The sequence below is a fragment of the Alligator mississippiensis genome, chromosome 3 (genome assembly GCF_030867095.1).
Source record: "Alligator mississippiensis isolate rAllMis1 chromosome 3, rAllMis1, whole genome shotgun sequence".
Classification (NCBI taxonomy): domain Eukaryota; kingdom Metazoa; phylum Chordata; order Crocodylia; family Alligatoridae; genus Alligator; species Alligator mississippiensis.
The window spans coordinates 14,372,188-14,397,560 of NC_081826.1; the positions used below are offsets into that span (position 1 = coordinate 14,372,188).

Below are 25,373 nucleotides of genomic sequence, written 5' to 3' on the forward strand. Positions count from 1 at the left end.
ATTGAAAAATAGTCACCTGCTGTTGAACTGTGAATTATGTACAGATGTTTCCTCTCTGCATCAGTGCTTTCAGATGTCTCATTAACATCCATCTATCTTTTCAGTAAGGTGAGGTCATTCTGAAATAGGAAAGGCCTTAAATTCTCAGTACAACAGAAGTGTATTGAGTGATTTGGATATATGATTGTTAAGTGTTCAGAGTCATATCTTTGTCAGTTTTACAAATAGACAAGACAAACATATTGTTTCAAGTTTCTTTATGAGTATCATAGAAAAAGATGGTGTGTTTATGCCCTGTGATATAATGGGAAAGGATGGTTATTTATAGCTAGCATATCTTGCATTTTGCAACACCCTGCAGGATTGTTCATCGGACTAATCTTAATCTTTAGTTTGCTCTTCAGAACGAATGCTTCTGATGTGAGGCTACTTAACAGGAAGCATGACCTCATTCTGCCTCTTTGGTTCTGATTGCACAGTATGTTTTCAAAAGGAAACGGAGGACTTGATAGACCTGCCTTTCTGAAGACTTCAGAATAATTCTGTTCCAGGAAGCTGCACAAAGAGCAAGTTACACCGTGATGAAAAACTTTTTGCATACGTTTGTTAGCCTTTAACAAATCAGAGTGTTAAGGTTTGGAATATTTTACACATTCATGTTTTGATCGTTCTCTGAACTGACACATAGCTAAACCCTGGATTTCTTCATTTACGGTCAACTCTTCAAGAAACTTTGCATTTTTTTCCGATTGCTTTCATCACGACCAGCAGACAGAAGAGAGTAAAATACTGTTTTAAGAAATGACACGCATGAACAAGTAAATTATTTCTCAGATATTTCTTATCTCTTGAAGATATGAGAAAAATATTGGTATTTAGACTCATAAAATGTTAACTGCTAGTGATTTGTTTTGGTAGATGCCAGTGTCAATATTTACACTGCAGAGTGCAGCATGCACAGAGGTTTAGTTACCTATGGATTGAGGGCATCATGGGTTTGCAGATTAGTTCATTTATCAGTGAGAGTGATGATTAAAATAAATTATTTTGAACCATGCACGTATTTGTGTGTTATGAGTAGAAAGATTGGATTTTTCATGCTCCGATTCAAGTGATTCCAAAATATTGAATTGGGGAATGCTGTTGATTCATAGATATTTTATTTGAGTAATTGCCATTAAAGGCTGCTGATATTCATTTGTTTTGCTTTTATCTTGGATACATTGTTTGTTCATAGTTCATCTTTTGTCATGTGTTAGTTTAAAGGTTCTCTGTTGAACTAGAGGCCATGTTGCATTTGATGTTTTGGATCACAATTGTAATAGTTTGACTTTAAAATAACTGGAAAGTGAAAGTTAAGATATTTTGTTCTGTAGCTAATATCGTTAGAGTTTCAGTTCTGAATAAATGAAGAAAACTGAAACCCAGTAAAGCATGCATACTTCCTCTAGTGTTTGTAAATAATGATAGACGTTGATCTAGTTATGATTGCCAAAAGTCTGGTTTACTAATGAGTCAATGTTTGCAAATCAATAATTTATATATAATAATGTAAATAGACAATTTGGTTTACTGAACTATTTGTTAAAAGCCCGTCATGTCATTATAAAGCTGACATTAACTTTACCTGATACAATTTGAAATTGAAAAAGCAATTCTGTATAAATTAATTGCACAGAAAAACACATTGCTTTGTAAATGTCAAATGATTTTAAGCTATTCTTGAAGATATGCATAAATGATAGGGACTATTCTATCTTTTCTGGTTTTTCTGTGTCCATATGTTTCTCCTTCATTTCCTATTGTAAGCAGATTTATAACGTTGCCTCATGCTGTTAAAGAACTGTTGTGTCCACTTAAAGTTTTCCTGCATATCGTTGTTAAATGATGTAATCCCTATCATAGTCCTGCAAACACTAGAGACTTACTAAGACAACTTCCCTGAGTAAAGCTACTCACATGTCTATATATTTGCTCGGTAGGAATCATAGTCTATATATCACTTTATATAGTGCATTGCAATGCTTCCTAATGAAAGCACTATTCATATGTAAGCTGCTATATATAAACTTTATTTCTCACTAAGTGCTTGTTTTATGTTCTAATGAGACAATAGCATATTGTGAGGAAAATAAAGTACATGCATTACTGCATTTAGAACAAACATAAATCCAAGCACACTCTATTGCATTGATTGAAATACTATGAAAGAGGCTGTATTATCAGATTATAGAGATTGCAGTTGACCAAAGAAATTTTAGGCCTGGTTCTGCACTCCTTATTCAACCAAATTTGGCATGGAAATTAATGAGTTTCACCTAAGAAAGAGTTGTAAATTCACATCAGTGGAATATATCGTATACAGTTGTATTCTGTCAATATATTATTGCACCTTAGAGCATTTCAGTTTGAATAAATATCCACTTTCTTTTTCAAAAGCTTTTGCAGGTCATCTGAAATACCCGGAGTCCCAGAGGGTATGCAATAGGCCTTTTCAAGATGTACCAAATATCTCATCTAATGTCAACACCAACAGCAAGTAAATGTATGATTCCCTCCCTCCCAGGGCTTACTGACTTAGATTTTATATTTTGAGTTATTACTGAGATCTAATAAGCACCTGTCAGGATATGTACTCTTTTTACAACAGAGGTTGCCCTTTCGAATGAATATGCATTTCCTCCTTTGAAAGTAAGTTTTTCCCATTGGTTGAAAAGTCATCATTTTTTAAAATAAAATCAGTAGAGAAAAGAGTACTTCAGTAACTGTTAATATGCATAAAATACAAATTGATGTGTAAAACTGAATTCTGAACAACATGCCTCTGACACATGTCTGTATAAATAGGTGACTGATGTTTTGGCAGTACCCCTGTAGTCTAGTTGCTGTACTAATGGAAGCTTCTGCCAGCTGCCATCCCAAAATGTTCTGATCTTTCCTTTGCTTCACCTTGTCCAATAAACTTAAACCCCATTTTAGACCTATTTCTTTCCATTGATGAATGCCTTGCATAACTTCAACATGAGATGCTGAGCATAATGCTTTGGGGGTTTGCACTACCCGAGTGGGAGTTAATCCTAGTTCCACAATCTCCTGTGATCATTATTCTTAAATGTTTGCCATTATCAGCATCTTGCTCATGCCATGCCACATCTGCAGATGTCCCTTGCATGATACACCACGTAGCAGCAATAGTGTGTCTCTTTAATGCCACCGAGAAATCACAATCAGAAAACTCCAACGCTATTGTTCATATGAATCAGTGCATATGCTGTTCACAGTGAATCAGGCATCCAAAATTACACCATTAAAGTGTACCTCTTGCTTTGTGTAAGCCTGGATTTTTCTTCCCACAAGACATTAAAGTGTGCAAAGCAGTAGTACTGGCAGGCATGGGCTATACATGTCTTGAATTTCTGCCGCTTTTGTTGAAATGACGCAATCCAAGTCTAATTTGCATTAGGATTCATTTATTTTATCTATCCACAGTCATTCTGATTTCTCTCCTTAGGTCTCTTTTCCTTTCCTATTTTTTTTTCCTCTTTTTTACTCCTTTAACTTTCTTTAAGGCAGTAGTTCTTAACCTTTTTGGACTCGAGACATCCTTCACAGGACTCGAGACAACTCTCCCTAATTTTTGTGAATCGAGTGGCACCCAGTTTCAAAAGCTAGTTTATATACCTTTCCTCCTTACACAGGGTCTGGACAGTAGGGGTGGGAGATTGTGCAGGCAGTGACAAGCCTAAGTCTGGCTTATCTGCTTAGTTTATCTGTCTGTCCATCTCCTCACACCTCACTTAACTCCTTTTAGCTTGCAGGACTCTTCAAAGGATCTGGCGGCAGTCCAGGGTGCCCCAGAATCCTAACTAGGAATCACTGCTCTAAGGCATATTAAAAGTGAAAACCAGTCAGCTAGTCCGGCTATCACTGGACATGCCTATATAAACGCACTTCTGCTGGGATTTCTCCTTATCTGGTCTTTATCCCAACAGGTTCTTCAGAGTCTGATCAAGAAGACCATGGGCAAAGAGTGTCCCCTGGACACATTTTGCCAAGGTACTGAGTAAAAAGATCTTTGTTCCATTTCATTTTTCTTTTGTGTTTGAAAATCACTCTTTTTAAATCCCATTTAAGACGGAGGTGCTAATACTAGCCTAAAACCATGACCACCTTGCACTTAATGCATATGCTGCTCTCCGTGGCCACTTGGAACGTCACAGTTGTAGTAGAAATATATAAATAACTCAGATACTGTTGGATCCGTGAGCTAAAGTAGGATTTCCATTGTGTGATTGCAACATAGGGGATGCAACACAGATGCTGTAATTAAATCCAAGAGAGGGCAGTGGTACATGAGTACTCCAGGTAATTTAATATCATCCTCTTTTTCTTTGGTCAAAATTCTTTTTAAACTGTATCACTTCTGGGATCTATCACTGAATTGTGGCCTTGTACTATGTAGGCATTCACTCACCTAAATTTGTTTTCTTTCCTTCTCAGTTATGCTTATAGCTTTCTGGATAATGAAACGTCCTATGAATGTTGTTCAATAAACCCCTTGACCGGCTCTTTCTTCACGTGTCGCCGGAGTCCTCGGCTTCTCGCTAATGGCTATTACATTTTGACTGAAGACAGTTTTCTGGCAGATGAAGATGGCAACGTAACATTGACTCCATCACAGACAAGTGTAACCTACAAGGAAAACTTAGTGAGGTAAGTGAACTACACGTCTTTAATATTGGAAATTGGCTCCAATTCTGAGCTCAGCTGGAGCCTTCTGGTTGATTGTCAGCATATATTTATAATGATCTATTATATTTGACTCTTTTCTTTATTTTTACATACAACATTTCAATTTTTACAACTGCAACAGAACCCTCCAACCAGAGTAATTCACAAAAATGATAGCTGTTGAAGACACTTGACTCTCATAGTCATGCCTTTAACGTTGCCAAAAAGTAACCACACAGATTTTACTGACAGTAAATATAAAATAAAAATAGAACTACCCAAAAATTTACTGCTTTTCGTGCCTTGCTGCTTCTTATTTACTTAGTTTTCCAAAAGTGTTATTCTTGTGTGCACAGAAAAATAATAGAGAGCCTGAAAGTGGGTATAATAATGTTAATATTTTAAGGAACGAGATTTGCGGGTTTGGCTAACCTACAAAATACAGTAATTTCTATGCTAAAATGTGGTGAACATGTAATTTTCAGTGAGTCAATATGAGTGTTGCTTAAGTAATGCCTGAGCAAAAACTGAATATAATTACAGTTTTTGGTCCAATAAATTGAACCTATTGTGCATAGTGAAGGCCCCAAATGATGCTTACTAGAAAACATATTATTTGATGTGAAACGTCCACCTGAGTCTACATAACCCCTTTCATTTTCACTATTTCACTGCTACAGCTTGAAAGATTGAGAGTGATCCTTGAGCCATTTTTGGCATAGCCATACCAAATAAGTATGTAACACATATCTTTGATGCTCAGTTGTGATTGAAAATGTCCTGAGCTGTTGCTCTGGGTATGCACCTTCCTACTAATGCAATAAAAATGCTAGAGAATAAACAAAAAGCTTCTGTTTTCAGAAGACACCAAAATGCACAATTTGCCAAAGGAAGAAAGTCTAGAGAGAGAGAGAGATAATATTTTCATGCTTTCAAGGATCATTACCGAAACAGAAAGTAGACAGAAATTTAAAAATACTGTCCTGAAATCTTTATCCAAGCAAGACTTTCATTTTTCTTCAACTGAAGTGTTACCTGACCAAGTTCCAGTTCTATAATGTCATTGTAGCTAATATTGTTTATCTGAGGATCCAAATGCAGTTTTGAAACAATTAATTAATTGCAACACCCCAGAGAAAGTGGCAAGCATTTTTGGATCCATTTTAAAAGTGGGAAACTTCCATAGGGAAAGGTAATGTGTGTCTCTCTGGCATGAGTGTAATGCTTATTAGGGGTGTGCAAAGCAGGTCCTATTCAATTTGGATTCAGCCCAAATCGGGGACAGTGATTTGATTCACTGATTTGGATCACTGTCCTGATTTGATTCGGCCGAATCCGAACCTGATGATTCAATGCTGATTCGGAGAATCAGCAATTTGGACATAGACACAGCTTTACATGTTTTTTCTACGTACCTCGAGGTACCAGCGGGGCTTGTGAACACTACAATACTGGGGGCGGATGGAGCATCCCACAGGAGTGGGCCCTCCAAGTGCCTGGCGGCGAACCTGGAAGTACTTCCGGTCCACTTCTGGGTCTGCTGGAGAGCACACTGGGGGCCCCCCTGCACCCACCCAGCTCAGTGATCGGCCACGGGGGGACCCCGGGTAACCCCCTCCGACCCAGTCACCAAGCTGAGGGGTGCCGCAAACCCGGAAGTGGACTGTAAGTGCTTCTGGTCCACTTCTGGGGCTGTTTCTGTGGGACACTCCATGTGCCCCAGCTTCTCAGCGTTCACGAGCCGCCTGCTACCTACAGGTATGTAGAAAAAACATTTAAAGCCACACCTATGTCCGAATCGCTGAATCTCTCTGAATCAATTCAGAGGGTTCCGATTTGATTTGGAGAGATTAAAGGGTCTCCTGATTTGGTTCAGATTTGGAGATTCAGCTACTGAATTGGGCCAAATCTCCACCGAATCAAATCAAGGACCGAAGCTTCGCACAGCCCTAGTGTTTATATATATATATTTAACCCATGCAGGCTGGCTTCCAAACTAGAAGTAGTGTCATGGCATGGGGTCTCTAAGGGTGGCTGTGTTACCCCTAAGGCCCCTTGACCGTGCCAATTCGGCCCGATGGGCACCCTCTATTCTTTCCCGCCACGTCTTGATGTATTTTTGTAGTATAGGGAGGCTGCCTTCACATCCTGTTGGACACGGTCTTGATGGATTTCCTTGAACCCCATGGGTCCCATTTCAAAACAGGTGTCCCGGGACCCCAGCCTTTTGGGCTATATGCATGCCTCCAACCACCCCTTTACCACGCCCCAAGCCTCACAGATGGTACCAATGTTGTCCAATCTAGGCCTTGTTGTAATTTGGCCCCCTTGTCCTCCCTGGGCTCTCCACAGCCCTGTCTCACTCTGCGCCTCACTGGCACTGGGGGCTGCGTGCCCCAAATGTCGTGCCCTCTCTGGCACTCGGGTCCCCACACTGCAGTGGGCCCCCAATGAGGCCTCTTCCTTCCCCAGATAGTCTCACCCAAACCATCGGTGTTATAAACAGAAATCAACATGCAAGCCCCAAGACTATAACATAACTCAAGCTGCCCAGCTATGACATAATTCAAGTCACACAGAGCATGCTGTCCCTCAACAGTACCAGAAGCTGCACTTGCAGCCAGGCCTCTCCCCTTTGCTTGCTCTGGAAGAGCTCCTTCCCCCTTGGCTGCTGGCAAAGAACTGCCTTCCTGGCCTCAGCCCTGGGGTTTATATATCAGCCAGGCCCTGCCCCTTCCGGTCAGCTGACCACTGGTAGGTGTGGGCCAACTAACTCATGCTGGCTGCTCTGGTAACCAGCATCTGGGGCTCCCAACTGACTGCTAGGGCTCTCTCCCTAGCAGTTCCAGCCCTTAAAAGGAGCAGGACACCCTAGTGCCCTGCAACAAGTAGCCACATTATTTAGAATGGTGCTGCATGCAAGATTCCTGACCCTTTCCATTCCATATGCAAACTTCTAGACAATGTTCTTTTTTAATATATAAAACTAATTTACCAAGTCCCTTTTAAATGTAGTTTCTTTCCTTTCCAGGATATTCAGGAGAAGGAAGAAAATCCGGGATCGTTCTCTTGCCAGTCTGCTTAATCTCAGTGCCTCGCATTCATGGCTCAACAGCACAGTCCTTAGTGATATGGATTCTTCTCATATGGAAGAACCTTGGATTGATGGGTGCGGTAAACTAGATACCAGTCAGAGCTGCAACTATGGTAAGTGCTTGTTGTAAGTATAGTAATTGTGTTCCTTGTTGGAACCTGTGATGGTATAGTCTGTTAATGTTAGGAACCTTGCAAATTGGTAACTATTGTCACAGGATTTGTGCGGGCACTCTGCTTAGATTAGCAATGCAAGGGGGAAAAACGTAACTAGAGTTTTGAATAGTAAATTGAACCAGTAGTAACAGAAGACAAAAATATCTTTCTCCATGAGGGTGAGACTTATTCAGTGTTGTTCTACCCATTTATCAATTGATGTTTCTACCTTAAATGTTTCATAGCCTTACTTTGTTCAATGTTATGCATTTTTTTTCTTATTCTGCATATTTCCCCTATATTTAAAAAAAATATATTGGGAATTCCAACTTCTAGCCATCAACCATTTGAGGAAGCTCTTGTGATTGAATGTTCTTACTTCCTTAAAAATGTACTACTGCAACTAGTTCTTTAAACCCTTTCCTTACAGTGAATTATAAACATTTACAGCAGCCTCTCTTATAGGTGACTCTGAATTTTCTCTCAGCTGCAATTCCTGGATGTCAGAAAGGCAAACTCCAGCAGCTAAGGAGCCCTCTCTCACAAAAGATGAGACATGCAGTCAGTCAAGAAAACAGTTTTATGATTCCTCTTCCTGCTCCCAGTTTATGGCAAATGAATTTGGAGAAACTTTGGTTTATTCAAGTAAGTTAAGATTTTTCTTCATAATTTATTATTTCTAGAGACAGCTGACATTTTTTTAAATGAAAATGTGTAAGATAAGCTTTATTCAAGACTTAAAAGATTCCCAATTTTTTTAAAATCCATTTTTGATTCAATTTGAAAATTAAAACTTCCATTTTCCTTTCATCCTCCTTTTCATCCCTTTTACCCCTCCATTTTAATGGCAGAATGGAATAATAATAGTAGGGAAAGGGGGAAATGGGAGAAAAGGCAAACAAAGATCAAAACAAGAAATTTAAAACAGAGTATTGTTGTAAAAATGTTTCAAACAAAAATCCATCCTTTATTAATCCCACTGAATGACATTTAGTTTGAAATGTTCACTTGTATCCACAAAAACCATTTACTGTTTTGAACAGACCTAATTATTTAATCATGGTAGGAATTCCTCAAAACAAGTAACAATATCATGCTCCAACATTAGTTTTCATTTTGTATACATAGATATCAGAATTGCTTTGGGCATGTCTACACGTTGCCCTAAAGATGATGTTGCTACAGCGACATGTTTTAAAGCATAGAACAGGAACTAACGTAGTGCAGCACATGATTAGATTTCATCACTACGTTGCCATAGTGGTGCACTAAAATGGGGGAGCGCCCCACTATGGTGCCGATCACATGTAGACCCACGTGATCACTGCTTTGCCATAGTGTACCGTACTGCACTGTTGGGCGACCTGTGGACGCGACCCTTTATATGCATATCAGATAAGTATATGACATTAACTACATAATACCACACTAGTCCCATGTTGTCTGTTGAATGTAAGAGCATAAGAAGTGTCATGCTGGGGGAGATGAGTGGTTCATCTAATCCAGTATCCTGTCTCTGACAGCGGCAAAATTGGATGCTTTAAACCGGGAGCGAATTGGACTGGGTGTATCTGGAGTGACCTACCCCCTGTTCATTACCCTCCCTGACATCCCCCAGCACTAGTTCAGAGATGCCAGAAGATACATTTCTACCTGTTCTGTTTAATGGTTATTTAATGGATCTATCATCCATGAATTTGTCTAATCCCTTTTTTTAATCTGCCTCTACTACCTCCCAGGCAGCGTATTCCATAAGTTAACTACACATTACATAAAAAATACTTTCTCCTGTTAGTTTTTAAACTGCCTCCTACTAATTTCAGTGGGTGCCTTTAGTTCTAGTATTTGGGGACTTGGTGAACAACAGTTCCCTGTTCACTTGGTCCATACCCTTCATGATTTTATAGACCTCTATCATGTCCCTCCTCACCCTTTTCCTTTCTGAAATGAGTCTTCTCCTTTTTTAGTTTATTATGCTAGAGCAGCTGTTCCATACCCCTGATCATTTTGGTTGCCTTTCTTTGTACCTTTTCTGATCTTACTACCTCTCTTTTGAGATGCAGAGACCAGAACGGCATACAGTATTCAAGATGTGGGTGTACCATGAATTTGTATGCTGTAATAAATGTAACATTGTATAGTTGTTGCATTGCATACATTATAACAAACACAAGTTGCTTGTATATCAGTTAAGTGCCTGGTCACTTAAATGCCTCGCATCGTTCAGTCCCACTGGGCACATCTACACAAGACTTTAGTTCACCATAGCAACAAGCTATGGCGATGTAGCTCACTGCTACAGCAACATAGTGTTGTTGGCCATAAATTGTGATACCAATGCTACTGCGCAGTAGCTCATTGCTGTTGCGCAGTATGATTGGAAATGACCCATGCACCACTGGGTAATGGCGGTTACTGCGCAGTCATTTAGTACTTTCAAGGAGCAAGTACTAAATGACTGTGCAGTAAAAACGGCACAGTCAGGGGCACGTGTAAATGCACCCACTGTCTACTTTTTTTACCTAGCTGTATTTAACTTAATTTCAGAATTCGTGAAACTGACTAGAAGCTGCCAATTTTAAGGGTTTTTAGGCAACCTTGAAGTGACATAGTCTTGTCAGTTTCAAGGCTACTATGATACATGTTCTCAGGAACAAGGGGCATTTATACACAGACTTTTTTGTCCCATGACGTGCCAGAGATCTGCCGCTTTGGACCAAACTCGATTAATTGAGTCGGCTCTACATGTAAGCTGACGCACACTACGCTGCATTGTGTGCAATTATATAAGTGGTAAAATGCATGTCAGCATGTAAAAAGTGGCAGCAGTGCGCTTTTGAACTTAAGTACCTTCTATGTGTGTTAGCTCAAAAGCTTGCTGCTGTCATTTTCTCAGCACGGATGCACATTTTGCCACTTACACAACTGCAAGCGTTGCAGCACTGGGTGCTTTTCAATGCACCTGGTGCTGCAGTGCCTGCATGTGTAAAAATGCCCAAGGAAATTAGTCTTAAGCAAGGTATAAAAGGTTTACAGGAAGCTTTTCTCCAAGTTAAGTGTTTTTTATATTACACTTGTTTAAGCGAATAACCTTTTTTTCAGTCACAAGGCTATGCCTTTAAACAAAGTATTTTATAGGAGTCCTACCAGCTCCTTAGTTAAGGTTGTGTTCATATTTGCACTTAAAATTTAAAATAGAGATTAAATCTACTATAATGTAGGAACTGCATAGTATATCCTCCACAGATGCATGAAACAGAAATCTTGGCCCTATTTTGGTCACTGACACAATTCCTCTTGATTTCAGTTAAGCAAATATTTCACTCTAATCTTTGAGTATAAAAATATATTTTGACAAATTTACAAATATATTTGTGAATTTAACTGCATAATAAACTTTTCTTGGATACTCTAACAGATAAATGTCCAGATTTTGAGATTTATAGATTTGTTTCCAGTTGTTGTAAAATCTAAAAAAATTATTTTCAAGCACATCTATTATTTTGGAATTATGAGTATTATTTTAAACCTTTTTTACATACATTATGCTTATTGTCACATTTGTCCAATTGAGGAAGCTATAGTGGAGCAATTCAGTTTTACACACCATTTTGGAAGGAAGTTATAATTGATGTAGCAGAGTTAAGAGCTTTCAAAGAAAATTAATTTGAATGCATTGGCTAATGTACCTACATAAAGTATAGCATTTTTTTTTTTCAGCTAGTGAGGTTGACTTAACCTCAGTTGAAAGGAAGAAACTCCTGTTGACCCTCCCCAATTGAAGTCAGCGCAGAAACTCCTATTACCCCATGATGAATGTTATGTTAGAGTTGAATGAAGCGTTGTTTCCCTAATAAGCACTCTTTCTTATCTGAATTTTTAGTTTGCAATGTCAAAGGAGTGACAAAACTATAACTTTTTAACTCACATGTCCAGAAATGTCTGTTGTCCTGATTTTGTTCTTTTTTATTATTTATTCCTTAGAATCCAGTACATTGAAAAATGTGTTTTATCAAATAATTATGCTGTCCATGTGTTTAATCATCTTCATTTGTGCCAGGTAATTTTGATTTCATTTTCTTTAAAATAATACTTGTTGTATGTGAGCTGGTGCATAAAGCATATTTGGAGCTAGATTTTCAGTTGGGTATGCATATTTGTGAAGATATATTCACATTTGATTGCTTATGCAAATAAATATTACTGTGTGCAAATTAGATATTAGGATGCAGCTATGACATCTGATTGGCTCTGCACAAATGTATGATTCACATGCACATATCAGGTATTAGCAGGTATGAATTAAAGGCTCAAATATGTATTTCAAGCTATACACCTTAACCTTCCATGTCTTGCCCATGTGCTATGCAATTAATTAAATAGGAAATACCATTTTTATGTATCCGTTTAAAGTTTAAATGCTTTAAACTACAGGGGTGTAGGTTGTAGACGTGTTGGCCTAAGGACATAGGCAGACAAGGTTCTTTGGGTGAATCTGATATCTTTTATTAGATCAACTTAAGTAGTTGGAAAAAAAAAATTAAGCAAGCTTTCAGGTTCAAAAACCCTTCGTCAGGCTGAGGAAGTTTCAGCAGTTGGTGTGGGCTCTTCCTGGAGGGAAAAGTAAAGAAGCCAGAGGCTGGGCTGGTCTGCATACAAGGTAGGCAGTCAGTGAAGATGTAGATTGAAGAGTCAATGGGTGCGAGACAGGCTGGGTGGGGGTGGAGAGAAGGGAGAACCAATTCTTTAAACTGTAATTTATCTCTTTCAAATAAACTTCTATAAGAAATTATGCTCTCAGATTCAACTGAATTACGTCATTAAATCTGCTTTAACCATTTATTTGAGGTTAGGCCATTCAAATACAATTAAGAAGTCTGATTTCATTAACCTAATTATACAAGTTAGAGGGCAAGGAACAGGAAGACAAAAATTATATTTGAGGGTATTAACACACATAGTAGAGAACTGAATTCCTTTAACTTGCTATGTAGCCAAAGACTTCGCCTAACCACACTTGTGTTTCTAATCTATCCACAAGACAACTGAAAGTTCTTGTCCCCTCCTCTGTTCTTTAGTGCTAAAATGCTATTTGATTAATTCAGTTTTTTTCCTACTTTTATTATTATAGGTGGAACATAGAGCCATAGTTATAGTTAGTGATGTCAAAGATTTGGGCCCGTGGGCCACATAGGCAGTTTGGAGGAGCTGCCGTGGGCTGGTCAGCACTGTCCCCCCTACCCCACCCACCCACCCACCCACACACACACACACCCCCACACACACAGCCGAGAGCCAGCGCACCCTGCAGCTCCTCTCTGCCACTGCCAACAGTGCACAGCCCCAGCCCTGAGCCCAGCCTGCCCCACACCCACTCTGGACTAGCCCACCCACACTGAGCAGCGGCAGTGGCTAGGCAGAAGCTGCTGCTCAATGTGGGGGAAAAGCGGGCCCCTCCTCTCACCACTGCCAGGCTCTTGTTGCAGCTGCCCAGGGCTCACACCCGAGCTGCCCTGTGGCTCCTCTGCACTGCCACCACTGCCCCGCTGGTTGGTCTGAAGGCAGCAGTGATAGTGGTGGAGAGGAGCCTCGGGGTAGCCCAGGCACAGGCTCTGGGTGGCTGCAGCAAGAAGGGCCCAGCAGTGGTGCGGGGGAGGGCCAGCTTTTTGCCCATGATGAACAGCAGCTTTTGCCCAGCTGCTGCCACTGCTCAGTGGGCAAGTCCGGAGCAGGCACAGCCAAGCCGGGTTCAGGGCTGTAAGCACAGGTTCTGGCTGGTCCAATTTGGCCAGGGCAAGCCTGGAGTGGGTGTGGGGCAGGCTGGGGTCGGGGCTGGGGCTGTGCACTGTTAGCAGTGGTGGGGAGGAGCTGCAGGGTTCATGGGCTGTGGCCTGTGTGTGGGAGACGGTTACTGATCAGTCCATGACAGTTCCCCCGAACTGCCTATGTGGCCGACAGGCCCAAATAATTGCCTGCCCAGATCCACAAGGATCAGAACAATGAGCAAGCTGGGTCCTTGGCTGCTGGTACTCAGTTACTGACTACAGGGAAAGATCTTTTCTTCTTCATTTTGCCTTTCAAGAAGAAGGTGCATATCATATTCTGGGGTGTGTTGCATGCAAGAAAATTTGGTAATTTTTTTTGTAAGGCATGTTACCAATTCTGGTTCACTGAAGGCTTGCCCTGGAGATGTGGGTAGTGCATGGTATAGCAAGCAGTGGCACCAACATCTTGGTCCTGCAGCTCTGATGATTGGTGTGGGGTCAGTCCACAGGCTGGATCCCAAAATTTGGGTCAGTGCCTGGAGGTGGTCCATCAGTGTGATCCAGCGTGCTGTTCTTACCCTGCATGCCAGCCTAACCCAGTGTGTTGGTCTGAATCAACACGCCTAGTTCTAGCTATGGACCAACTCCACGTGTTAGCTTGATTTAGTGTGTAGGGTCACATTATCTGGCCCATGAGGCTCCCTATGGGTCCAGAAATTTGGCAGCAGGAGAGTGGGAATTAATGCTGCCACCATTCCCCCACTGCCAAATTTCCCCAGCCAGGGGAGCTCCACGGGCTAGGTGACACAGCTCCACAGCCTGGATCTGGCCCTCAGGCTGGAGGCCGAGTACCACTCCACCAATGCACTGGCCCAGTATCTGCATATTGTATTTTCTAAATATTAAGGTTATTGTTATGATTTCAGATGCTTCCTGGGAGGAGTCTTTGTCCATCTGCTGGCCTTTTTGCTGCTGATCATTTTATTTTGTAAGTACAGACTTTCTTTATACCTCAAATAATATTTTACTGGATTCAAGGGCTGAATTTTGTCTTTAGACATGCATGTGCTAGCTGATCCAAGCTTTGCCCTCTGATGCCATAAGTTGGCCCTTAGTCAGTCATTAGATCTTAAATTTAAAATGCACTGTTCTTTTGCCCCAAAGATGCTGCCATGTCAGCTGTTTTCAGGCTTGTCGTGTCTTTCAAAACCACCAAATTGCGGTAAGTTGTGCAAAAACTTTGCAAAATGCTGATGAATTCTTGTTTAAGAGGAATAAAGGAGTCTGTCATTATTCCTTCTTGGCAAAGGATGACAATGCAAGATCTGCAGATAGGGACCAGCTGTATTTGTAGCTGTGTTTGTACAAACTTTTCGTTTGTCTATGTACTGCCATCTTACACTTTAGGGGCTCTCCCAAACAACCCACCTTTGGGCTAAAAAAGTCAAAGGCAGACGGCTGCAATGTTAGTCTCTCTCTCTCTTACCCTGCAATCACCTACCCTGGAAAATCTTCAAGAGGAGACTGGACAGTCACCTTGCTGGTGTCACCTGACCCCAGTAGTCTTTCCTGCCTAGTGCAGGGGGTCTGGACCCGATGATCTTGCAAGGTCCCTTCCAGTCCCTAACAACCTATGAATCTTGTTTGGCGTTGGCTACAAAAATGGCAGTAGCATAACAGAGCAGAACAAGTGAGCCACCAGTCCCAGCACTGACTGTGAGGGGGTGGCAGAATCTCTACCCCACCCCGCTGGCATCTTTACTACTGCCTGGCCATTGGAGCAGCCTTGCACCCAGCACTGCATCTGGGGAGGTGGGAGGTAAGTGGAATGGTGATTTCTACCTCCACCTCCCAGAAGTTTTTCTCACAGCAGGTGCAGCCCTGTGCCCAGCAGCATATCTGAGGAGGGAGGGGGGAGCAAACAGGGTTCCAAGAGTGGCTGCCACGGGAGCCCGTGCCAAGGGACTGCAGTGCTGGACTCTCTCTAGTCACTTCTTCTGGCCAAGCTCTCTGCACAAGGAAGGCAACATCAGCTCCGGCAACAGCAGTGGCATCAGTAGCTGCATTCTCTGTGCAAAGAGCCGGAGCAAGTAAGACTTCCCTGTCCCTCACTGACCACCCCCTTGCCATCCCCAGTGGTCAGCGTACCACTCCCTCTCACCCTCTTCAACCTGGATGCTAAATGAGCTTGCTACACCTCTGGAAATGGGCCTGTCTTAACTGTGCAGGCCAACATGGCAGCTAGGCTTGGGACAGAGCTTTGCTTTGACTAAATACTGTAGTCTGACAGGGCAGAATGAACGGCATGGAAAGGAGCAGTACACTGGCTTGATGACTTAAGGGTACAGACAGATACAACAGTTGTATTCATGTCCAGTAGTAGAGCAACAAGCTGTTATGATATAACTTACATCTACTTGTTCCTATGGAGAGACAAGTGTAGTAAAACCATTGTCATTTTAACCTGGCTTCATTCATGGCAGATCATAGATTCATAGATGTTAGGGTCGGAAGGGACCTCAATAGATCATCGAGTCCGACCCCCTGCATAGGCAGGAAAGAGTGCTGGGTCTAGATGACCCCAGCTAGATGCTTATCTAACCTCCTCTTGAAGACCCCCAGGGTAGGGGAGAGCACCACCTCCCTTGGGAGCCCATTCCAGACCTTGGCCACTCGAACTGTGAAGAAGTTCTTCCTAATGTCCAATCTAAATCTGCTCTCTGCTAGCTTGTGGCCACTATTTCTTGTGACCCCCGGGGGGCACCTTGGTGAATAAAACCTTACCAATTCCCTTCTGTGCCCCCGTGATAAACTTTTCTGCGCCCCCGTGATGAACTCTTATTATAATAAGAGCTGTTGCGTGATTCCAAGCTGCAAAACCCCCTTGCTCCCCACTTTTAAATCAGTTAAAATTTAAACCTGTCCTTAGCTTGAATAAAGACAATGGTTCTGCTAGACCAAAGGAAGGGTGTGTGTTTTTCATGAAGAAAGCTCCATGGATGTAGCTTCTGAATATGAATATGATAAGAAATGTCTGAATGACAGATTTAGGCCCCAATCCTGCAATGCTATGTAGATCTGTAGGTTAATTGTGACTCATTCATGTTAAGGTGCAGACAGAAGTGCATCTCCCTGGTGTAACTCATGGCAGTTCCTATAAAGTACCATGAGTTAGGCTGACCCTCCTGACACAACAGACATTAGCTGGGGGATTGAGCTAATTTGGAGCCAATCCAGTAAGAGAGGCTGCAGATCTGCAGCTTCTTACCCTAGCTCTGCACTTCTCCTCCCCCCAGCCCAAGGTGCGGGGCTCCAATCCACCCTCCTCCCTCCAGCACATTTGGGAACAACCCAGAATGGACCTACCTCCCTTGCTTCCTCCCCTTCCCATCCTGAGACAGCACCAGGGGCAGGGCAGGGCTGGGCTGCAGCAGCCCAGCCATTGGAGCATACAGAAGTTAATGAAGGCACACTGCCTTGGAGCGCCTTCATTTGAACCCTCATATAATGAGACTGTAAAAAGATGTCTTATTTGAGGTGAGCCTGATCACCCCAGGTTTGCCGCACAATTGGAGTGCTCTGCAGCTATGCTCTTCTGTTACAGCACAGCTGTAGAACATGTTCAAGGGGCTGATCACGCAACAAATGTAATTTCTCTCTGAGCCTTTAGTTGTGAGTCATACCAGGGACAAGCCTTTCAGGCTGTGTGCTCTAGCTTGCTGTTCATGGTTTGATTTGAGTTAAAACCTAGGATGATCAGGATCACCTCAAATAAGACATCCTTTTCCAGCCGAAGACTCTTAATAGGTGCTGCTGAAATTAAAAGTATTTGGGACCCTCTGGATTTTTGTGTCTGGAAAAAGAGAGGATCAAAAGGGCAATGTTTCCTTTTTTAAATCTGGGGAAGGCTCTCAATAGTGCCATGTAACATGAGGCACCAGGCAAAAGTTTTACCTATTGTAGTAAAAATACATTATGTTTGAAATTACAGAAGTGAAAATTGAGACAAGATTGAAGAGGAGAGTTGAAATATTTTGGGAGTTCAGACTCTTCTCAAGTCTGGTAACTGGGGCATACAGTAAACATGTATGGACAGAGTATGCCATTCCTCCACACACCAAATAAGTAGAAATCCCATTAAACCCAATGGCACATGGGCAGTCAGTATACAGTAAGATGGGTGGTAAATTTCCAGCTCACTAGTTACTCTGCATTAAATTTCACATGTAGACAAGCCCTGAATCATGAATAAAATTGTCCTATGAGGGAAGAAATAAAATTTCAATGGCTTCCAGTGAGATTCTTCAGCTTACTGCATACAACTGAGGTTCCAGAGCCTGTTTGTTCTAACTTAATTCATGCAGGATGTATCTACACATGCAATTGGCATGTAGCAATACATTCCAGGCAGTTCATGCCAGAGTTTATTATTCCTGGGCACTGCACTTACACGTGTGCCCAGGACTGCAGCATGTTGAGCTGGGGTGGAGCAGCCCTGGCTGGCAGAGAGCCCTGGGGGCCCAGGGCTGCTCTGACCCAGGTCAATGTGCTGCAGAGCGGCTGGGGCAGGAGGGAGCTACAGCCTAAGGCTCTTTGGCAGGCAGCCCTCACACTGTGGCACCCTCATGCTCCGCCACTATCTGCACCTGTGTTTTGCTGCACTGCTGTTAGATAGTACTCGTGTTGGACAGCACTATCCTAGAGCAGAGGATAGTACTGTCCGGACATACTGTAGTACTGTGTAGCCTGTCCAGACATACTGTAGCCTAATAGTGCCACATGTGTAGATGGTGATGCTTTACCATGGAGCTAATTAGTCAGCTCCGCAGTAAAGTGTCTTGTGTAGATGCACCTGCTGAGAAGTACTTTACTGTGCCAAGTGGCTCTTTGGCATTGAATCAGGCTACTTGTGTGAATAAGGTTCTCTTCAACAAAAGTAAAGGTGACAGAATGTAAGTCTGTATTTATCTTGGTTATCTCAAAGAACAGTTTCAATAAGAACAGAACAAAAACACACACTTTAATTCTGAAATTGTTTTGCAGGAAATAACTGAGAGAATGAACTGGTAAGTAGAATGCTTAGTTTTGCGTAAAGAAATATGACCAATTCCAGAAAGCCTTGTGGGATTAGGGGAAAGGGAACACTCCAGAGAAGAGTTCTGACAACATAAAGAAATCTCCAGCCTGATCACCTCATTCTAATTAGATCTACTCATTACTGGAATAGGGGGCCTTCCAAAAAAAGCCCATGGATTCTTGGGAAATGTTAGGGTGAGTCAGCAGGCCTCGTTCTTTTAGTTAGCATTGTATTTATGTGTTAAGGAGGGTGTTGTCTTTATTGATAAGCTGTATAACCAATGTTTCATCTAGTTGTGCTGAAAAGATCCTGTGGAATCCTTTGCCAGAAATGGGGTTTAGGCCTGATTTTTCAGCTAAAATTATTAATTTAAATTATTAAATTCATTATTTTTTTTCATATGATTTAGCAAAACCTGTAGAAAAATATACCTGAATCCCAGTCATCAGGTTTATAACCTGCTTCATCAGAAATTAGATCGCAAAAAGCTTGCCCCTTGCTTTTCCTAGAAACTTGAAAGCGCATTAGTCATTTATGTAATTTTCAGTAACATTTAATTAACAATATTTATTTTCCCTCTTCCCTAAATCTAGGTTTGCTAGCACCTACGCCTTATATAGCTGGATATCATCTTCCATCTGTCTCTGCAAAATTCAGCAGAATCATCAGTATCCTTGTCCTGAGTAACACAATATTTGAACTGTGTTTGGATCCATTCATTGATTTGTGTAAGACCATCCTTCTTAGCAGAGTGCCTGCACCTGATCTTGCAAATTGAACCGTGAAGGCCAAACTCATAGCTCCTGCAGAGTACTATTTATGTCAGTGGGGCCCTGTTGAGCCATAGGGGTCTACCCAAGCTTTCAGCTTGCAGTATCTGGGGCCTTTGCAAGTACACATATATAAATAGGCAAATGATTATCAATCCCTGCAAATCCATTTTTTGTTAATGTCTACACAACGTTTTCCAGCTTTGTTTCTCTCTCCATACTACTTGTGTTAAGGTTTTATCATAATTTGAGATCAAAGGCTACAAACAAACATCGCATTTATCCCGGATAAACTATTGCATCCTGGGACAAAATGCAAGTTTACAGACGTCCATGTTCTTTATCCCAGGATAAATCCTTAAAGAGTTTCCTGGATCAAGGGTAGGAACAGTTTATCCTGGGATATTGCAAAGTATGTCTGTATAATTACCCAAGGATAGCATCATTTAATCTAGGAAAGAAAAATGACTGCATTCAGCTGCTCACTAAAACCTGATCAGAAGTATGATGTGTATACACACAAATATCAGACTATTTTTCTGCTGTGATAAACACAAGCACAGGCAGTGCCAGATTAAAACATGCGGCCCCAAACTATGTGCAATTTAAGAGGGCCCATACAATAAAAATAATCCATGACATTGGGTTTTCATGAAATTTTAAAATGAATTATTGTTATTTCTGCACAAATTTATGAACTCAATATGAATAATAACTGTGGAGCCATATATATGTATATTTTTGTCATATTAAAATAAAAATGTTCAGGTTTTTTTGTTCTTATTTAGAGGCCCCTCATATTGTGAGGCCCTGAGCTGTAGCTTAAGTAGCTTAAGCCTAAATCTGACCCTGAGCACAGGGATAAATGCACAGTCCGTTCCTAGGCTATGCGATTTAAACTCTGATAATGGTTCTGGATAGTGCAGAGTTAATAGATATACTTAAATCTCTTCATTGTATCATTTCTGTAAGAGCCTTTTGGCTTTTGTTTCTTTTAAATTTTCTCTTCCTATTTTTGAAGACACAAAAATAGGAATTAAAAAACACAAGAAAGTGTACAATTTGACTATGCCAGAAGAGTGCTTCCTCTTGGCAGAAACCAGAAGAGTAACTTTCAGGAAAGGCAGACATCAGAGGGTTGGAAGAGTAGTTGAGGAGGCCGGAAGCCACTGGATTTAAGGTCCAAATAATTCTGCAGCCATAATCTTTACCATGGGCAACTGGTGCCTCCCAAGTCTGTGGGGGCACCAGATCGCCGACGGGGCGGGGAGGGGGTGGTCCCTCAGCGGCCGATCACCAAGCCAGCAGCAAAATTGGAAGTGCACTTCTGGTTTTGCAGCTGGCACTTCCCGGGGGTGCACAGGCAATTTTAGGGGGTGCATGTGCACCCGCGTGCACCCCCTACATGTCGCCAATGACCTTTACTTTTAAAACACTGAGCCCTACTTTCCCAGTTGGATGTATGGAACTGCAGAGATGATGCTAAACATGAGTCCTTTTCCGTTACCAGCAGCTGTTGCTCTGGAAATACTCAGAACACAAATATTAGTTAGCTAGCACAGTCTAGACCTTCGTTTCCTTATGCAACATTACTGCCTACAAGCTCCCTTTACAACCCTACTTGACTTGTGCTGAAAGGGCCATCATAGTAAAATTAAGAGGGAGGGGGACAAGCAGGGTACCAGCCCTGGATGCCAACTTTCAGGAGGCACAAAAGTAACAGCTGGTCCTATTACTGGCCTCCCCTGTGCACTGCCCAGCTGCACCTCTGATGGAAAGCCACAGTTACTTGTGGAAGGGGCAATTCTTCAGGCAGGATGCAAATAGGCTGGCAAATATAGAGGAAAGATTTTCAAATTTTTGAAAAAATAAAAGGAAGTTCTGATGCAAGAAGGAGCAAGGAATAATGAAGCACTGTTAGTTGTCCATATTTTTACTGTAATCCACAGATATGAACAGTCTCAGACAGGATGCATTTCTCTGTGAGAGAGAAAATTCCTGAGGGTGGAAGGAAAAGCGTGGGGGAGGGAGCTGGAAGTATTTCATGTAAACAGGCTCACCTTTAAGGGACAAATACCTTTCTGGTTCTTCAACAGTAACACTCAAGCAGGGCCAAGCCCAACCACAATGCCTACTGGGAGCAATAACATACTGTTGGTGAATGTGTAAAATACTGATATCTGTTGATAAAAATAGGCCAGGAAGTTTTAGTAAATAAAAGAAGACAACAGGGTGTGCCTCAGGCACAGAATCCTAAAATAAAGGGAAAGTGCATTATGATAGTAGTAATAATAATAATAGCAATAATAAAACTTGCACAAAGCTCAATATTTTTCTAGTGGTGAACTTGAGTAATTCCCTGAATATGAAATTACCTTTTTTATTTGCTTTTAACTTTTTTGAGTACTAAAATGGATATATTACTGTGTGATATTTATGTGTGTTGTATATGACTTATGTTATGTTTTATGTTTTTAAGTGCACTTTATAGCTTAACAGGGCACATTTCTTTTTATTGCTAAAAAATGTCTAGAAAAGATGACTAAGGGAAAGGAGGGTCTGTCCTGAGAGAGGAGATCAAAAGTATATCTTTGCCACATCTACAAAATTCCTGTGATCATAACTCAGAAATATATCCTGGCCACTTGCTTCTGCTCAGCGTGCATCTCACACTGAAACATTTTATATAGACACCGGTGTCAGAAGCACCTCTGAGACAGAGATCACGAGAGGGTCCCTCGGTTTGCACCAAAAAAGAACTATGCAATATTTTTTGGAGGGATAGGCTTATTTCTTGGCTACGTTCTGAGGATCTCACCACAGGGGTAGCATAGACAAGCCCACAAAGAGCATGCATGGCTTGTTAAGCCTATCAGAACAAAAGCTGTAAGTGTATAGACTGTTCTCTTCAAATACAATGGGGAAAGAGTGAGAAACACCAGGGAGGAAGAAGAGTTACTTTAAAGGACAATGTTGGTATGAGCATAGGTGCAGCACACAGGAGCTCAAGCACGCATGGAAAAAATTAGGAGATGCTCAGCACCCATGAGCCACATTGGTTGAAATAACCAGGTTGAAATAACGCACTGCCTCTTCTGGGCATATGCAGGGCTCGGTGTATGAATACCCCAAAAAAAGCACCCACTGGCAAAAATCAAAGTTGGTGCCTATAAGTATGAAGACAAATGGGTATAAAATAAATTGCCCATGAATGAATGTAAGATGGACATTTTAAAAAAGTTTCTAACCAATGGGGATTGAGGGGAAGGTTCTGGAGCAACTTTCTAAGAGGAGTAATGAGAAAAATGTGAGTGGTTTTAAGATTTCATAGACCTTAGGGCTGGAAGGGACCTTGGAAGATCATCGAGTCCAGCCCATTGCCCCAGGGGCAGGAAACCAGCAGGGTTCATAGGATCGCAGCAAGATAAACATCCAAATTTCTCTTGAAGGTGTTCAAAGTAGGCTATTCCAGACCTTGGGGGTTCGGACAGTAAATAAGTTCTTCCTTATGTCCAGCCTGAAATGGTCTTCGAGGAGTTTATAACCATTCGATCTTGTCATCCCTTGGGGCGCTCTGGTGAACAGATGTTCCCCCAGATCCTGGTGAGCACCCCTGATAAACTTATAGGTGGCCACCAAATCACCCCTGAGCCTGCTGTTTTCCAGGCTGAAGAGTCCCATGGCTCTCAGCCTCTCATCATAAAGTCTGTTTCCCTGACCTCTGATCATGTGCGTGGCTCTTCTCTGCACTCTCTCAAGCTTCTCAACATCCGTTTTGGGCTGTAGAGCCCAAAACTGGACACAGTACTGATGGTGTGTGTCCCCCTTAAGATCTTGTTGAAGGTGGAGTTTGGTACATTTTATTAACAGGATTATTTTATGTAGTTGCCTGCAATAGCAAGCCAACTGCATTAGGTGTCACAGGAGGCCCCCATAATCCTATATCCCTATGAATCTATAATTCACTTTGTATTGCTTTGCAGTATTGTATTGGAATGAAATACAATATTATGTCATATTTAATCAAGTGGGATGCACGACTAAAGCTAACATTGTCTAACCTAGATGCCTAAATCCACAGATAGGCTTCTAAATATGAGCAGACCAACTTTCAAAGGCGCTAAGCATCTGCAGCTTTCATCCAGAGGATATTCAAGTGCAGGGGGATTTTTAACAGTAATTCTAGGGAACTAAAAATCATGTGTTGACTGCTGGTTAGACACTCATGTACTCAGAGATGCCTACTGTAATCTTATGTTTCTACCCCCATACCTTGGAGGTTGGACTAGATGATCCTTGAGATCCCTTCCATCCCTATAATTCTGTAGTTCCACTTCCACTAATTGAATTTTACTGTATAAAATAAGTTTTAATTTATAGAAGTATTTAAAAACAAACCTAAAAGGAATTTTTAAGATGCACGTAACAAGAAACCTATGACAAGTTGTCACTGTTGAAATCCTTGATTACCATGTCCCTTCCTGTATTGTTATTCCTTGTTCCATATAATTTAATTTCAGGCTCAAGCCTGCAAATTCTTGACAGTGCACACAGTTCTTCCCATTCTTGATGCAGTACATATCTCTGATGAAAGGAAAAGGTGATTTTTTTTTCTATCTGCAAGGCACCATACATACCAATGGAACGATGCAGATAACGGTAGCACACAGAACCTAATGGAGCAGTAGATTCTATACCAGTACATAAAATAGGTCTATATTTTGGGTCTGGATCCTTTCATGCACATGCTAAATCTTTTATAAATGTTCATATATTTTAAGTTAAATTGAGAGTAGTTATTATTTCCTCTAGTACTGCTATGGATAGAGAAACTTGCTAAGAATTGTACATGTCCTGGTATAGTTTGCTTGTTATCTGCTTGTTATGTCTTATTTAGATTGTAAGCTCCTTGGGGCAGGAGCTGTTGTTTATTATCTGTTTGCACAGCACCTAGCACAAGACACCCTGCCTTGGTTGAGGCTGATGGGCATTACTGCAATGGAAATTTTTAAGAAGAGTGATGGGTTGTATAGAGAATTAATGAGAAGACATGGGTTCAGATCCTGAGCTGCCAGTTTCCACTAGCTGAGTTTCTACCGTACAGCAGTTTAGCAACTGAGGATTGCTCATACACGTCAAAAGCTCTAGGGCTTGATGTCACCGTCCTTCCTCATATGAATGTTCTTATGATGGACTATAATAATATATTTCAGAATACTTCTAATGGAGTGTACTGATAATGCTATAAAGCTTATTTTCTCACGCTGAAGACTGGTACCTTTATATTGCACGTTCACATATTTTAGTAAATAAACGTTAATGTTTTAAACGAAAATGGTGAATTGACTCAACAGGCACCTGCTTCCTATAAGCAACTGCATGATCATATTGTTGCATCACTCACTCTCCTCCTTTTTCCCAGTCCCTTTTCTACTGTGTGTCATGCTGCATGTTGTAACTTCCCTGATATTTAGACTGTCAAATCTTAAACAGTGAGAACAGTGCTGTTCTAAGTCGTCTCTGCAGATTCCAGCGCACTTTAGGGTGTTACATAATACTAACCAAAACAAAATAGATTTTTGCATATTTTAAAAGCAATGAACTGTCTATGAGAAAATAAGTTTATTACAAGAATATATACTATATTCTTCCTGTAAATTACAATATGTTTTATTATTCATATTGTTACACTAATGTCTTGAGGTCTCATTCACAGCCCAGCTGTGGTAAGCACATAGTAAGAGGCAGTTATGCTAAGGAGAATAATCCTAGCAGAATTTT

The 25,373-nt window shown here is 41.3% G+C and overlaps 1 protein-coding gene across 1 annotated transcript; it reads left to right on the forward strand.

Moving 5' to 3' along the window:
• Positions 1-490: 490 nt before the first annotated feature.
• On the forward strand, positions 491-24,927 carry TMEM71 (transmembrane protein 71). Its single transcript, XM_019481779.2, has 11 exons — positions 491-818; positions 2,440-2,545; positions 3,993-4,056; positions 4,501-4,713; positions 7,763-7,938; positions 8,446-8,625; positions 11,965-12,040; positions 14,672-14,733; positions 14,910-14,967; positions 18,789-18,811; positions 19,416-24,927. Exons 2-10 carry the CDS (start codon positions 2,500-2,502, stop codon positions 18,793-18,795), a joined length of 882 nt encoding a protein of 293 aa, XP_019337324.1. The 5' UTR covers positions 491-818; positions 2,440-2,499; the 3' UTR covers positions 18,796-18,811; positions 19,416-24,927.
• The last annotated feature ends 446 nt before the right edge of the window (positions 24,928-25,373 follow it).

Bases quoted from the DNA above. Each gene is read 5' to 3' on its own strand.
- TMEM71 (XM_019481779.2), top strand. From the start codon at position 2,500: ATGTACCAAATATCTCATCTAATGTCAACACCAACAGCAAGTAAAT. The intron at 2,546-3,992 runs GTATGATTCCCT...TTATCCCAACAG, and splicing joins AACACCAACAGCAAGTAAAT to GTTCTTCAGAGTCTGATCAA. The intron at 7,939-8,445 runs GTAAGTGCTTGT...CCTCTCTTATAG, and splicing joins CAGTCAGAGCTGCAACTATG to GTGACTCTGAATTTTCTCTC.